We start from the raw sequence: 17,633 nt of genomic DNA, 5'->3' as shown, positions 1-17,633 counted from the left end.
TATGTGGAAAAATATAATACCTACCTCAATAGAATTTAAAGCTGCGCACTCAGAATTAGATCTTCTGTTGATGTTAGAATCATTTTCACTCGAGATGCAGCGGATTCTCTTTGCGTTCTTATTATCCACCTCAAGTAAGGGAGGGCTACCACTCCTTTTACTACCACCCTCACGCTGTGCTGAAGGTAAACTTAAACTAGATGGCAGTTCACTGAATTCAGGAAAACATAGAAAAGTTACCAAGTTAAACAACATCCAGACAAATCCAGCCTAGCAACCACATTAGCCACAAAACCAATCACCACCAGGAAATCAAGAATAAAAGGCGTTACCTGCAATATAATGACAAAAAGTTCGTAGCAAACTGCTTAAGTTCTGAGTTTCCATTAACCTGTGTAGTAACCAAGACATCTTTTCCATGACCTCTATTTTCAACAACATGTGAGTCAGAGGGAATATCAGACTTCTCCTTTGAAGTTTTTGCTTCAGTAGTTGTAGATTGTGCTTCGACCAGAAAAGTACGCTCTTTATTTTCATCTTTTAGATATGGACCGATCTCTAACGTCAGGTTTCTCTTGACCGGTGTGCCTCTAGCTATGTGTGAAGGTTTACTATCATCCTGAGAAGTCACTAAATACCCATTCAACGAACCTTTCATGGAAGGAGACCCTTCCTGTGTAGTCTTAACATCTTTCTTGGCTCTTGTAGGTTTCAAACTCGGTGATAAGGACTTCCTCTTCTTTTTCGAAGCAAAGAACTAATATAACAGTAGTCAACACAACAACAAATAACAAAATTAGCCATATATATAAAGGACATTCCACAATCATCAAAGCATGATAATAAAGGAATTAAGAACTAAAAGATTGAAAATAAAATTGCCCCCATCATGTGGAAGTGATGCAAGATAGATTTTTGAAGAATCTACTACAACTGCTCAATTAGAAATTAGGGTTGGGGGATTCAATAGCATTGTGCGGTTCCTAAATCATAAAAACTGGAAAACAAATATGGAAAAAAACTAGGGTTTTTAAGGAGGGGGAAATGAAAAGAAGAATGTACAAACTTGATCAATGCGTGCTCGAGGAGTATCAGAAGCCATGAGAAGAAGAAACCCAGTAGAAGATTTGATGATTTGGTTCAGAAAATTGTGTTCGCATTCGTGGATTTGAAATTGGAATTTTTGTTCTTCTGGCTACGCTGCAAATGTTGAAGAAGCCATTTGAATCTATTAAGACCGCGCAGAAGAGAGCTATGGGGGAGGAGAAAGTATTTGTGATGTTCAAATGTTGCAATTGTTTTGCAGTTATGCCCTTGTATTTTAGAAAAAATATTCTTAATTTTGTAATATTCAAAATTAATACTCCCTCCGTTTCACAAAAAATGACCTCCTTTCCTTTGTAGTCAGTTTAAAAAAGAATGGCATCTTTCCTTTTTTGGTAACATTTTATTTTTTGTTTTCCACGTGGCATGTTTAAGACCACAAGATTAAGGGCAATTTTGTATATTTGACATAACTTTAATTTAGGACCACAAGATTCAAAAGTCTTCTTTAATTTCTTAAACTCCGTGCCAAGTCAAACCAGACCACTCTTTTTGAAACGGAGGGAGTATATCCTAGTAGTGATAAAAGACGTAAGTTTACGCTCTGTTTGGATCATTGTTATCCATTGTATTGTATTGTTATCATACTTTACAATGTTTGTTTTGATTGTTACTTGTAATCTATTATATTGTATTGTCAAATTCCATTGTTACGTAACAATGAAAATCCCCATTTTATGGAAGAATCGATTTGGTGTGTTTCCATTGTTACTTAATTTTTTTCCAATTATGTCCTTAGTACTATTTAATCTCACTCAAACCTCCTACCTAGCAACTACTACGTTACTTTGTCTCCTTTTAGGTTTTGTTGTTTAAATTTGTCCTTCCTCTTTCTTCTTTATTTAAGCATATGTTCTTCCCTTTTTTCTCCATGCTTTTGTCTCTTTCAACATATTGCTTTATATGGTTTTTTTAAAACTACAATTAAATCAATCTAGATACAAACGTGATGATAAAGTTTGATATCTAAGAGAACTTTAGACCCGCCTATGTGGCACCACCACAAATCAGATACAAATACAGGGCCAAAATTCATATGTATACTTGCATTGTTGCGTGCATTAGTCTATTGTTTCTCTATAAACTTACTTTACCTTCGGTGATTTGAGTTAATCCTTTTTTTGTCTTAGGGTGGTACAATATAGATTGAAGGGCAATGTCATTTATTAGAGCTTTGAATTGATATCTGAAGTACATGTTGTTGGATGTTAAAAGATGTGAATCAAATATGAAAAGTTGCGACTTTCATGAAAAGTTGTGACTTTTATAAAGAGTTGCGACTTTTATGAAAAGTTGTGACTTTTATGAAAGGTCACGACCTTTCCGAAGGGTTGGAACTTTTCTGAAGAGTTGTAACCTTTCCGATAAGGCACAATAAGCATTTGTTCACATTACCCTTTGTTGTCTATAAATAAAGGGATTTTCTTTCATTTTAAAACAACGAAAATTCTGAACTACTTTTGCTTCTTCTGACAATTAAATATTCATATACTTTGCTCCTGTTGAGTGGCTCACTGACACCATTATTTTTGTATCAATACACTGGTGAATAGAATCGTTTTATCATGAGGGGATCGATTCCTTTAAACCTCGGGTACTAGAGAGGAATAATTTCCTTAAGGGGACACTATGCATTCAATGGGCTCAATTTTTTCCTTTCTATTTCATTCTATTGTTACAGATTCTTGTATATTTTTTATCGTCATTAATTTATGTTTATGTTATTAATTGTTGTTTTTGAGTACATGCTTTAAACTTTGTTGTTTATGTTTCTGCAAAGTTATTGTTATAAGTATTTGTTAGTACATATTAAATAACACACATTAATTGAGTATTCACACAAGTTTTCTCTATTGAAATTGTTGAAAGTACAATAAAAATCCCTTAAAGATCTATACTATCATCTCTTGAAGACAAAATACAAATTTGGTATGCCTTTGTAAGAACATAAAGACCTTAAAAACATTTTTCGTTCTTTGATGTGAGAAGTGAACCAACAAAAGAAGACAAGAATTAATAAACTTTTGACATGACTTCAAGGATGTTGTGTTGGATGACCTGTAGAAGAATATGACTAGAGTGGAGCCTTCTTTAATCCCAAAGACATAGATAACTACATAATAAATTAATTGTTCATATTCAATATGAAGTATGGATAGATTCTCAAGTTTACTCCAAGTTATAAATACTTTTCTTGAAGTAATAGATGTCACGCCCCGAGCTACCCCCGAGACGCGGACACGGGAACTAGGACCACAAGTGATCCCAAGCTAACCTTGTTGGCATGATCATGAGCATACTAAATATAATCTGAATAATAGAAACTGTGCGGAAGCTAAATCATAAATAAATCTGAAAAGATGGGGAATACCCATATACTATAACTGAGATGAATAAAACTGATGAGTTTAATACAAAGAAAATATTAACTCAATACTAAGTTGAATCTAACTATGTCTGAAATAAGCCTCTAAACTGACTAGAAGTGCTGGGATATGCCCCAGCTAAGTCTAGAAAATCTGAAACTAGAAGACTGAAAACTGAAAGATGACATGACTATTGTTCTCGAAGAATGAGGACTCACCACTGATGTTGCTGAACTGGAGATCGGGAACCGATCTAAGCGTGATCTGAATGCTGAGAACCTGAACCTACATCACAAGAAGATGTAGTGCACGTATGCGTCAGTATTTGAAAGGTATTGAGCATGTAGGATAGAGTAAAGCTGAAATAACATATAACTGAACAAAGCAATAAAGCAATGAAATAATCTGAACATGATATAGATACTGAAAATACTGAATACTGAGCTAACTGATGCAATGACCAAATTTATAACATGCTGAGACTGAATACTGACTGTACTGAAATATGGTCAATGCAATAGAGTCTGACTGAACTATGGGAGCTACTAATAACCGACATAAAACCACATGAGCTAAATGTGGAGTCCGATGTATACGCCCCATCGAGAGGACCCAATATACCCTGCCAGAGGTATAGAGGCATGCTAGCGTGATCACTAAACTGATGTTGCCCACAGAGGGGACTTACACCTACGTGGCTCGTAGTTCTGGGACTATATGGGTACGCTGAACCCTAGTCCAACTCGGTATTATGCTACTCCCCATGAATTAAGTAGTTAACTAGTTATAACTGAATTTCTGTGAATACTGGATAGCTCGAACTGAACATGCAAACTGAGAATGCAACAATTAATCTGATAATGATGCATTAATAACTGAGGCATGTATAACTGAATAACTGAGATATCTGACCTAGCATGTGTAATTCAAGAACTAAAGAAATACATAGCTAGGGTTCTGAAATTCATGCAATAAACGATGTAATAACATGATAATCTGATTTGGAACATATTAATAACTAATTCATGATGATCTGCTAAAATTCTAGAAACCCTAGGTCTGTTCATAATCATGGAATCAAGAATCTGACTGAATTCTAACTGAAGTATCTGACCTAGCATGTGTAATTCAAGAACTATAGAAATACATAGCTAGGGTTCTGAAATTCATGCGAGAAACTGAGCAATAACATGATAATCTTATTTGGAGCATTTAAATAACTAATTCATGATGATCTGTTGAAATTCTAGAAACCCTAGGTCTGTTCATAATCATGGAATCAAGAATCTGACTGAATTCTAGGGATCTAATGGGCGAAAGGAACCCACTAGTGAAATCCCACATACATGGTGACGAATTCCACGGAGAAATATTTCAATTTCGGGGATGGAATTGATGGAACCTTGCTGCGTTCTTGAACTAGGGTTTTTGACCTTTTTCTCCTCTCTTGCTTCTAATTTTCTAAGTTTTGATTAATGATTTGACTAGGGTAAGTTCTAGTTATGTTTTTAGGTTTAAACTGATTAAAACCTCATGATTTAGGGTCTAAGCGACGTACCTTAGGGGTTAAACGAAATAGGGAAAGATCAAAAGACCCCTGAATTAACTGCTGTCGGAGTGATCGACGGATTGGACCTACGGTCCGTCAATCAATCGACGGTCTGTCGATTGGGTCCGTAGGTCGAGTCTGCCCGACAGGACTTCACTAAAACGAGCATAACTTTTTACTCGGAGGTCGGAATTAAGCAAACTTGGTGGCGTTGGAAAGATAATTCAATTATATATCATACCATAGGTCATGGGACACACAATTCCTTTTGTTCTAAAAGTTATGACCATCTGAAGTTGACCCATCAATAATTTTCAGCTAACTGGCTGCTAACCCTCATCTACGGTCAGACCTACGGACCGTGGATCGAATAACGGTCCGTGTTGGTCGACCGTAGTTTGTGTCAGATGCTGGGTAAGGGAAGTCTCGATCCACGGACATAGACTACGGACCGTGGTCTGATCTACGGACCGTGGGTCTGTCCGTGAGTCGGGACTTAGCCGATTTTTCTGAGCTTGGCTGGGGAGGGGTTGCAGTGGTGAACCACGGACCACCAGCACGGGCCGTGGTCTGACCTACGGTCCGTGGATGGCAACCGTGGGTTGCACCTGCAACTTCCCAAAATCTGCATTTTTGGCTGTTTTGAATACGGGGTGTTACAATAGATGTGTTTCTCGACACTGCGATTGGAATAGAAGTGTAGTTTCAAATTGAATTTCATCACTCTGGTATGCTGACCTTTTAAAAGCACCCAAACAAATTGAATAGTTTTGTGTAATATTTTTCTCTTTCAAGTATATATGACAAGTTGAATTGTTGTCCAATATGATACATTCGTCCTTTAATTTTCTATTTTAATAATTTCTTATGATACATTTAAATTAGGAACTTTAAAATGATATATGCAAAGCAAAAGGCAGGGCTGAACTTTCTACACGTTAAAATTAGAATATTGTTTACTTTTTTAACCTTTTAAAAATTATTTATCCCTTCACCAACGATTATTTATTTATTAGAAAATTTAATATCTCAGGTTGATGTTCACTTGATTCCCCAAAAATATCAAATAGTAACACATCCTGGGAGCAAAAGGATAAATTATGAAATTATTAATGTTCGTTACTACGTAATCTTGCATGTAAGATAATATAGTGTTTTAGTTTTAATGACTGATAGGTTTTAACTATTATTTTATAAATTCCGTGATACTAAATTTCCTCGTGAGGCGCGGGTAATTTTATTAGTATAACTATAATTGGTGATATAATTTTATGTTATTTTCATATGACATAAAAAAATATGCATGATTGTATTGTTATTTAATTAGTAATTATTGATGAATTTAGTATTTAGAATAATTAAGGACATTTTAGTATATTTAATTAGTACATTAAGGAACTTTTGTAAAACCTTAACCACTAGACTAGATCTTCCACTTGTGTTAAGAAGTTTCAATACTTATATATATATATATCTATATATATATAAGCTCTAGATTATGCAAGAGGGATACTTGGTCCAAACTACTATATCTCCCCAGCCCTCAGACAAAATCCACAAAAGTTCATTTCCATAAGTCTATCACCGCATTCCACATTTGTGGATCATGTGCAACTATGTTTAATATTTTTCCTTTACTTCCCCCTTCTTGTAACAAATTGAATTAATCAACCGAATCCAATGAAAAAAGGTATTCAGTAAATTCGATTGCAAGTCAGGATATTGGCAGGTTAAAATGCATGAAGAAAGTATCAAGTGGACAGTATTCACTTATCCTATATATATATATATAAAACCAAAATTTAATCTCTATATACAACGTAATTTTCCTGCAAGGGGTGTCACTTGACACCCCTTGGTCAAGGGTGGATCCGCCTCTGAATACAGTACAGTACAATACATTACATTATGAAATAATGAGTAACAATGATCCAATAGGGCGGGCAGTAGAGGACAAACGGTTATGGCGAAGCGAGACCGAGCGGATAAAAATAAAAAGATGAGCGGGGATAAGTACATGACCGATATTTTAATTGAAAAATTTTTAATATAATATCATACAAATCAACCTTACTTTTCTATAATAAGCACTTCTTGAAGCTTTTTTCTAAAATTCATATTATTGCATTGGTCTTCGAATACGGTACATTGTGAATCCTGGATTGTGAGGACCAGTGGGTTGGGATGCACTATTTCTTCCATTGTAAATTATTTAAGTCCTATTTGTCATGAATTTTATAAATTATGAAGGATAACAATTTTGAAATCATTTTTATATTGAAATAACATTTGTTTCTTTCATTGTAAATGGTTTAAGTCTTATTTGACGTGATTTCTATAAATTATGAAGTGTAACATGTTTGAAAATATTTTTATATTGAAATAACACTTTTTGAATCTATAAAGGTGATTTTCATTTTATAATGTCTTTACCAAAAACTATGAAAGAATTGTTAGTTAATCTTTCTCAAATGGTTGAATTGGCTATGAAGGCAAAGGTTGATAATTTGAAGTGTTTTGGAAAGTTATTTGTGTTCATTAAGATTGACATCAAATTAAACATATTTTTTGTAATGTCAAAAAATTACACGTATCGATGTATGTGTAGAACCTACCTTGTAGCTTGGAACTATGGAAGAGTGTCGTATGAGAAGATACTATTGTGCTATATTATTAGTATATGATTAGGTCAATTTGTACGACATATTATTGAAGACGAGATGAGCAAGTAGGATAAATAATACTTGCCTCTAGGTTCATAACCTAGTTGAGTTTACATCTCATGTCGTTGATGGTATATAATTTTTCGATATGACAGAATTTCACATGGTTTTGATTAAATTTTAATGCCAATGCTAGGACTTTGAAGTGCGTTTTACCTTTATATTTTATTTTACTGTATAACGTGGGTGTTATACCTTATTTTAACTCGAGGTCTAAACGGTGTACAACATATTGGTGAAACTTAATGCTATTTTAAAGAGTCACCACCTAATTATGTGAAAGGTGAAAACGGTGTACAACATATTCATTGGAAATCGTTGGAGTCTTCTCTTGAAAGAGGAAAGGGGAAAAGGAAGGGGGGGGGGGAAGGAAAAATTGTATATAATAGCAAACTATTAATTCAAATTAAATGCTATAAATATACTTTGATTTAATTGTACCCTATAACAATCTATTGCTATTTTCACCACTCTCCCTGGTGGAATCTCGCTCGCCACTCTCGTTTGGTGGCAGTCTCGCTCGCCTCTCTCGCTTTTTATACAAACACAAATGTATAAAATGTGTTTGTATAAAGCGAGAGGAAATTGTATATATACATATATTTTCGTTCCCCTCTCTCAAATCTCGCTCGCCACTCTCCCACACTCGCCACCCTCGCCTCTCTCGCTTATACAAACAGAAACGAAATGTATAAATTGCGCTTCTGTTTGTATAAAGCGAGAGAAAATTGTTATATACACATGGAAATACATATATCTTCGTCTTATACACTTATAATTATACAATACAAATATTTTCCTGCCCAGTTTTCTTTTGCCTTCTCTCTTTCTCGTTTTATACATACACAGATTATACAATGGGTAAAGTGTATACAACTACTTTCTTTTGTATATGTATAGTCACCTAGGTATCCTATATTAAGAAAATATTTACCATTTACAACAATAGAAATTTTGTAACTAAATATAACAGTTCCTTAATATTAAGTGATTCTCTTTTTCTTTGTCTCTGTTTATCCAATGTCTTCTTCTCCTTCGCTGCAATTTTTTTCTCTTACAATCATGATTTCTCTTCATCTTCTTCCTCTTCACAATTTTCATCTAAAGAACTATTTTTAAATATTTTTATCTTTAAATCGATTGTCACCCATGTTTCATGATTTTTACCTAAAAAAACAACAAGGAGTAGAATACAAAATCCCAAAATTTATACAAAATCGTGTGCACAAGCACACATTTCAAAATCTCTAAAATTACAATAGCATGAATTCACCATTGATAGTCATTAAAAAACTTCAAACTTATGAATTCATTATTTGAATTTTACAAATTTGTGATTTGTTTAGATCGGTGGTTCTTGCAAACAATTGAAAATATCATTTGGAGTTTATATCTCAATTTTAAAAGGGATTGATTAAATTTAGAATTGATTTTAGGAGTAAAAATTAGATTAAAGCTCGAAAAAACGAAGTTTTCATATTTGTATTAAAATTGTATTAGAATCGTTTCATAATTGTATTAAAATTGTACATCTATAACATATATAACAAACATATCCCCTTTTTATTGATATCAATCCAAATAATTTAGGTAACATACTTATAATACATTTATAATACAAACATACTACATGTTTAATACATATTGCAAAAATCACTCGTGTTCTTAGTGATACAAATCAAAATAACTTATAAGACACATATAATACATGTTTTATTCATGAATAATACAAGTTTAATTCAGTCTATAGATCATTCTCTTGTCTTTCGCTAGTTACGTTTTTCATTCATTCTTAACTCCCTCTTCTAATTCAACTTTAATATTGTGTACTACACTTTTAATGCAAATTTAATTCATTTTGCAGTTTATTGGTTGATTTGTTACTATTGAATTACTTGTTTAATTCATTATTGATACAAGTTTAATTCACTTTATAGACTATTGTATGGTCTTTTATTAGTTACGTTTTTTATTCATGCTTAATTCTCTCTTCTAATTCAACTTTAATATATGTGTTAATACACTTTTGATACAAGTTTAATTCATTTTACAGTTTATTGGTTGATTTGTTACTATTGGATTACTTGTTAAATTCATTATTCATACAAATTTAAATCACTCTATAGATCACTGACTGGTCTTTTATTAGTTACGTTTTTTTATTCATGCTTAATTCTCTCATCTAATTCAACTTTAATATTTGTGTAATACACTTTTAATACAAGTTTTATTCATTTTGCAGTTTATTGGTTGATTTGTTACTATTGAATTACTTATTGATACAAATTTTATTCAGTTTATAGATCATAGAATGCTCTTTCGTTTGCTACTTTTTGTATTTATTTAATTCTCTTCTTATTCAACTTTAATATGTATGTAATACAATTTTAATTTGAGTTTAATTCATTTTTCAGTTTATTATACATGTCTATTCATTTGTTACAAAGATGACATCATATCTTCAAATCTTCATATCTTCATATATTCAAATATTCAAATATTCATATCTTCATATGTATAAAAATTCAAATCTTCATCAAGTATGAACACAATTATTTATATAACCTTCATTAGAATGGAAATCGTCAACAACGCCAAAGCAAGAAATAAAATATTAATCGACTTTTTCTATAAACTAAGCAGCCCCAATGCTTCGATTTTTGAAAAATTTCCTTACTTTTCTAAAGATCTTCAGCCTTTGATAAAAGCTTTTTTTTTTTATAATATTGAAAGATTAAGAAAGAGCATAGAGAGAAGGGGTACAGGGCGAAAAATAAAGAGAAAAATAGCATAGAGAGAGAGAGTGTGTAGAGAGAAAAAGAAAGAGAAAAAGAGAATAGAGAAAGAGGGGCTGCAGTGAGGAAAAGGAGGAGCAAGAGACAAAAAAAAGGAAGAACGTAAGAGAGGATAAATCTAATAAAATAAGTATACATAATATTGTCATATATTGCTATAGATGGTAATAATTAAAGAATATATTTAAAAATAGTAATTATTAATTAGAATAAACCCACACAAGTAATTAATCTTTATACAATTGATCTTTTGTATACAACTGCTTTATTTTGTATATGTATAGCGAATTATACAACTGCCTTCTTTGTATATGTATAGCGAATTATATAACTGTTTTTTTTGTATATGTATAGCGAATTATACATATATATGTTTGCTATGGAGCGCAATTATGCAAACTTTGCTATAGCATACAAATATGAATTTTGTGTTTGCTATATATGAAAGTTGCTAAAAAAAAGATTTAGGGACTTAAGTTTTAGACTGGGCTCGTTTGGGCTGAATATTTGAGTGGATTTTTGGGTCGAATTTCGGTCTATTTTTCAGACGGATTTTAGTGTAACAAGTGGGCTGAAACGTTTGCCGGAATTATGGGCCTTTTCCTTCTTTTTAGAAATTCAAAAAAGATCCAAGAAAATCCGAGGTTGATTAATTCAAATTTTATTAGCTAGGCTTTTCTATTTTTATACCTATAATACTTATATGCGGTATTTCATGTGGGATAATCTAATTTAAATCTTTTCCTATTTTTATACCTATAATACTTAATTATTTCTCCTCGCTATCTATTAAATTCATGTCATCAACATTGTATTAATTTCAATCGTTATAAAATGGGCAAATTACAGAAATCACATACTTTTAAGGCAAAATTACAATCTATCCCTTAAAAGTTTATAATTACAGAAATCTCTCAAACGGATACAATAATATAAGCGTTGATACATTAATCTGATGCACGAGATACACTAATCCGATGCGCGAAAATGAGGGATTTTGGAGATTTGTAAAACTTATAGGGGATAATGGTAATAAGTAAACTAAAAGGTGAGATTTCTGTAATTTTTCCTTTTTAAAATTTTTTTGGACTTCTAACTTAATAACTAATATATATACATATATGTTATAAGATGACAAATAATAATTTACAAAGTAAAAATATCAATATTATGATTTTACGCTAATATAAAATATAGATACAAAATATCGATTTATAATTAGCAAGATTTGAAATGACGATAATCGATTACTTAAAAAAAAGGGTGTAAAGAGCTTGTAATAGTAATTTTGATAATAAAACATATAATTGTAGTAGTAAATAGTTGTAGTAGTAAAAATAGTTGCAAAAAAGGATAATTTAATACGTTATTAAATTAGAAACTCGAAAATAATAAACTAGAAGAAAGGAGGGTCAAAATTTGATGTCACCAGTGGGAATTAATAGAAATACTTTCTTATTTAACAATGCCTATGCATATCACTTGATTTAGTGATTTCTTTTAATGTTATCTTATTTCATGGGAAACGGTTGTATTACATATATTAGGCATGTGGAGCTTATGCCTTTTGGCCATTTTACTGTTGTTTTATGATTATGTGTTGATCATCTTGAATTATGCGGTTAAAAAAGTTTAAGCTCTTCCAATTGGATACTTTTGATGAGATTTCACTTACTTTTTGTAAAGCTTAAATAGCTATATTTTTCAAATCATCGAAGTTTGTCTCGATTTTCAATTGACTACCGTAATGTTTGTCATAAAGGTACAACAAACGATAGCAATTCTTTATGATTGTAATTATGATTATTCGATGTTTGAGACTATTAATTTTAGAGAAAACACATAAAAAAAAACCTGAACTTGATCGGACAACTTACTTTAGAACTTAAACTATACATGTGTTTAAATACCCCCGTAACATCTTTAAAGTAAATTAAATACAACCCTAAGGGCTGACGTGGCAAAGAGAGTGAGTTCACTCACCTAATAGCGTGTGAAAGAATTAAAAAAGGAAAAAAATATAAAATCATACAAATGACATTTTTTTATAGGTCAATATATAATTAATACTTTAAATTTTATTTTCCTTATGTATTAACTTTTATTAAGATCCAAAAATAGATCAAAATAAGATTTTTACCTCTTCTTGGCTTAGCAACAACTTTAGCTTCAAAGTTTATTGTTAAAGATGTGGTGAATCTATTTTTGAATCTTGGAAGTAACTTGGAATCCGATAAAGATGTGGTGACACTAGAGAAGAAAATGCGGAGTAAATTTTATGGGGTTGGGTTTTGGAGAAGTCCCTCTCAAAAGCTTTGAAGCTCATTGTTAATGGTGTATTCAGGAAGAGAGTGATAGTGAAGTGGTGGTTTGGTTGGGGTTTTGGGGAAGTGATGGTTTGGGAGTTACGATGAAAGGAGCTTGGTGGTGAAGCTCGTTGAAAAAATATGAAGAGCAAAAAAATGAATAGTGACGAGCTAAAAATGACGAAGAAGAAGAAGGAAGAAGAAATAAGTGAGGGGGGTGGTGGGGGCTGGGTTTGGGGGAAGTGTATTTTTAATTAATTAGTGTAAATTAATTTTAAGAAGTGTTAAAGAAAAAATGGTGAAAATAATTAATAAAAAATTGAATTAATGACGTTGTACTGACATAGCTATGATGTGACAAGTGAGAGTAGTATTATAATCTCAGGATGGTTTTTAATTCATTTCAAAAATGTCAATAACGGTATTTAAACACCCGTATAGTTTAAGTACTAAAATAAGTTATCCTGTCAAGTTTAGAGGGGATTTTATGTGTTTTCTCTTAATTTTATGAATATTCCATTTGTAATGAAATATATTCGATTTAACAGTTGAATATAGAAAAAAGAGTAATAGTGGCAAGGGGTGGATCTCTTCTTCTTCCATCCATCTTTACTTTTTTCATGTTTGACTTCACACACTCAAAGATAGATGGGTTGTGAGGATATTTATTCGAACCCATTCGGTAAATAATATATATCATATATTACTAAAAGTGGGAAGGTTTTATGTTCAAAGTTGGATTACGAAAATACCGTTCACTAATATTTTTAATTAAAATTCTTTTATTAACTTTTAAAGTTAAATCAATAATGACAATTAAACTAGACCAAATACATGGTTAGATGTTACAACTTGTCTTTTTCACTTCTTAAGAACTTTAATTGTTTAACTTTTTAGCTTCTACAATTAAACTAGACCAAATACATAGTTAGATGTTACAACTTGTCTTTTTCACTTCTTAAAAACCTTAATTGTTAAACTTTTTAGCTTCTACAATTAAACACATCCAATCACAACCTTTCATGTACACAATTTCTCTCTTTATAAATTGAATAGAAAATGTTAGTCCATTACACTTTGTGTTTCATCATCTTAATATAGTTTTTATGTAATTTTTTATTCATCGGTCATTTTTTTCTTAATTGATATATTATTTTGTTTAACTTCTTTCATTTTGTATAGAAACATACTGTTAGATATTTGACAATCATATAATTAAAGTAGAATTTTTTTTTTTTTTACCGGTAAATATAGCCGTATAGGGTATCCTAAATAATTAAAAGGGAAGCTTTTATCCATACAATCAGAAATTCTTCTGATTTTATTGATCCTGTCAACCTTAGTTTTAGGATTGTAATAAAGTAATTCTTATATTAGCATTGAATTTTAACCAAAAGCAACATTTTTACCCATTAAATTTTATGTAATGCTTCAGTTATTCTAAAATTATTTGTATCATTTGAAAATGTTTTGTATCGTGTTCGAGAACTAGTATATATATAAAGATGGAGGTCTAAGGTCTTGGAGGTTTAAAATTCACTTTGATGTTTGAAGTTCAAATCACAGACATTACATTTTAATTTTATCAAACCACCGTAGTGAAAATTTTGTCACTTAATGCACTCCTTAAAAAGTACGTAACAAATAAAATGATAATTTTCACTATATCATCCCTAATTTAATGATAAATTATCTCACTTATAAAATGAAGTATAAATAACTAGTACTTAACAATACAAATAAAATAAGATATGAAATAAAAAAATTATTTTTTAATTATTCAAATTAAAGAAGGAAAAATAGCTGGAAGAATAATTCCTTAGTGAAGACAAACAAATATAGTGAACTTTTCTCACACCAAAAGTGTTTTTATTACCTAAACAAACTTATTGGATCATCCAATTGTCATGTGATGAGCTCATTTTATTTTTTCTTCTTTTAAGTAGGAAAAAGATTGTCAATTTTATCATGATTCACTAAAAAATAAGGAAGAGTAAAGGTCAATTTTTATTAAGAAAATATTCACGAAAGTATATTAGAGAAAAAAAATTACACTTCCTGTTAATTTTCTTTCTTTCTTTAGCTTTAGTTGTTCAACTAGACCCACAATTAGAAGTATGGTGTTAATGAATCTTTAAAAATCGAATGAATCAATTGAATTGAGTTATACTAAATCAAGTGCTATAAGTTAGATATTCAAAGGCAAGTTCTCTTGAACAAGAAATAAATTCTTAAAATTATCAATGTAGCTTTATTTCAAATATAAATCAAATATTTTACATCCCTCTGAAAAAAACAATACCGTCAATGAAACACCTAAACTATGGTGGGGTGGGGGTTTTATTACCCCTCTAGATTTATTTTTTCTTGAATCATTTATTCCCTTAACTAATTACCTAGTAAAGCAAACAAATTAAAACATAACATGTCAAAAAAGAAGGGTCTTAATATCTTATTTTATTAGCAAGCTATGCATTTTGTGTGTGCTCGGAGGATAGAAAGCAGATTGTCGGCAAGCGTGACGAGGGCGAGGTTTAAAAGAAGAAAGACTTAAGTTGGATACTTAGTTTAAATCTCGTCCTCGTCATGCTTTAAATAAATATTCAATACTTTTTGTATATGTCGCTTTTCGAATAAAAAAAATAAGAAAGTATCACGTCCTTTTCATGATGTTATCAGATTATTTGGATATGATTCTCTTAAACATTACTATTCACAAATATATTACCAAAAACAAAATATTTGTAATTGTATAATTATTAATTGATATATCGTTAAACTCGATACTTATCGATAATTAATTAAAATATTTTGATATCTTTTCGTACATAGCAGTCAAAAAAGTTGCTAGAATCTACTACTACAATTAGGTTAACGATTTTGACTTCCTAAAAAAATTTGGAATCATTTAGTCAATTGGTACCCTAGGTTTAATTTTCTATATTCATCCAACATTATTATCAACCTTTTTCTTCACCATCAACACCAACTATATAAAAAATACTTGTTTTTTTAAATAAAATAAAATATAAAAGTTCTCTGACAAGTTCATTTAACCTGCTATTTTTATATATCTAGGATTGTATGTTTTTGTTTTAAATTAGTAGTAAAAGTATATTCTAATATTGGTTCTTTAACGTGCTAAAATAAACATTTATTATTATAGTAAAAAAATGGACTTTATAATCATTTATGTGATGAAATTAGAGCTTGATGAAAGGATTAGTTGAGATTTAATACGCGAAAGCATCAACTTAATCAAAAATAGGATCACAATAGAGTTTTCAATCATGATTCGGTAACATATCGAAGTGAATGTCACTGATGCATTTTGGACTGATGATATCTCAGTATATCAAGAATAATTCTACATGATCGGGTGATTATCGACATCGCTTTCACAAGACCTCCTCTTCCCGATCCCAATTCTTTGCTCAATTGGTGAACAATAATAATTTTTTATTTGACATTATTCAGCCTTGAGCCTAACGAATAATACCAAACGTCGGACCGATAATAATACTTAAAATATTATTAAGAGTAACTCTTTTCATTAACTTTTTATACTTACTATACTTGGTAAATATTTGGATTATGGAAAGTAAAATACTACCCACCATGGAAACTTCACTATAAAGAAACTTTATAAAATGGCGTTATTGTACCTCTTTTTGAATTATGAAAAGTAGCATTTTCAAAAAGCTAGCTTTCCCCCATTTATAAAAGCACAAAATCATGTACTATAAAGATAACATTCCTAATTATGGAGCACAAGGAAAAGTTTTTTGGACAATCTATGACAATATTTATACTAATATTTTTAATGTAATTTTTTTTATTTAATAAATGAGCACATATGTCGTATGCAATAAATGCTACCAAAACTTCACATATTAAAATATATTTTTTTAATAAAAGAACTAAACTAAAATAAGTGCTAATTATACTTATTAAAATTAATCAATTGCTTATATCATAAATAATTTTATGCATGATATTCAATTTAAGGAATATTTTTTTGATGGGAGAGTTACCTAGCCAAGATTTGACTATATATTTTGGATCAAATTTTGAAACTCTGTCTTGAAAATATTTTCAAATTCTAATCATAGAAATTTCATCACTCACAAAAAGTCATTATTTTTACTCATAAAATGCATGTTTAAAGATATTTTTAAGTTCGTAAAATCAAAATTTCAAAATCTATGCTCAGACGGAAACTTAAACAGAGTGAAAATAAATAAATTCATGTGCCTAGGAAATTATTATTATAGAGTATAGAAATAAACATAGTTGGTAACTAAGTAAGGTTAGATATTAACGACGTCGTTAAGCACCTCGATAAATGTGACCGTTTATCCCAGGTGTATTCAAAATAGAAATACCCCATCCAGTGGCGCGTGCTAATCACCTTCCTCTTTCTTCTTTGTACTGTTATACAGTACTCCTCTCCTCTGCTTCAAATTTTGTCCGTTTCACTTTTTCTCTCTCTAAATCTCCATTTTCATTTCTCTCTAAATCTGAACCCCATTTCCTCAAAATTACACCCATTTTGCCATTTCAGTTTCAAGCCCTAGAAGAGCTAAAACAGTGGAGAAATGGGTTGTGCTCAATCAAGAATAGATAACGAAGAGTCAGTTTCAAGATGCAAAGATCGGAGAAACTTCATGAAAGAAGCTGTAAACTATAGAAACTTCTTTGCTGCTGCACATTCAGCTTATTCCATTGCTTTGAAAAACACTGGTGCTGCTTTGAGTGATTATGCTCAAGGTGAAACCCCACCTGAGCTG

The 17,633-nt window shown here is 31.0% G+C and overlaps 1 protein-coding gene across 5 annotated transcripts in view; it reads right to left on the bottom strand.

Annotated features, from left to right (window-relative positions):
- LOC102597121 (helicase and polymerase-containing protein TEBICHI) overlaps window positions 1-1,269 on the bottom strand; it is a 44,731-nt gene extending 43,462 nt beyond the window's left edge. For all 5 annotated transcript variants that reach the window (XM_006356600.2, XM_015313007.1, XM_015313008.1 and 2 more), the window contains exons 1-3: window positions 1,067-1,269; window positions 333-757; window positions 25-211 (exon numbers count right to left, since the gene is read on the bottom strand). In XM_006356600.2, coding sequence (XP_006356662.1) covers window positions 25-211; window positions 333-757; window positions 1,067-1,102 — 648 coding nt within the window. In that variant the 5' untranslated portion in view covers window positions 1,103-1,269. The remainder of the gene's footprint in view (window positions 1-24; window positions 212-332; window positions 758-1,066) is intronic.
- Window positions 1,270-17,633: the final 16,364 nt, after the last annotated feature.

The sequence above is a fragment of the Solanum tuberosum genome, unplaced genomic scaffold, assembly GCF_000226075.1.
Source record: "Solanum tuberosum cultivar DM 1-3 516 R44 unplaced genomic scaffold, SolTub_3.0 scf00225, whole genome shotgun sequence".
Taxonomy (NCBI): Eukaryota; Viridiplantae; Streptophyta; class Magnoliopsida; order Solanales; family Solanaceae; genus Solanum; species Solanum tuberosum.
Note: the sequence above shows the minus strand (reverse complement) of the source record. Positions and strands in the feature narration are given on the sequence as shown.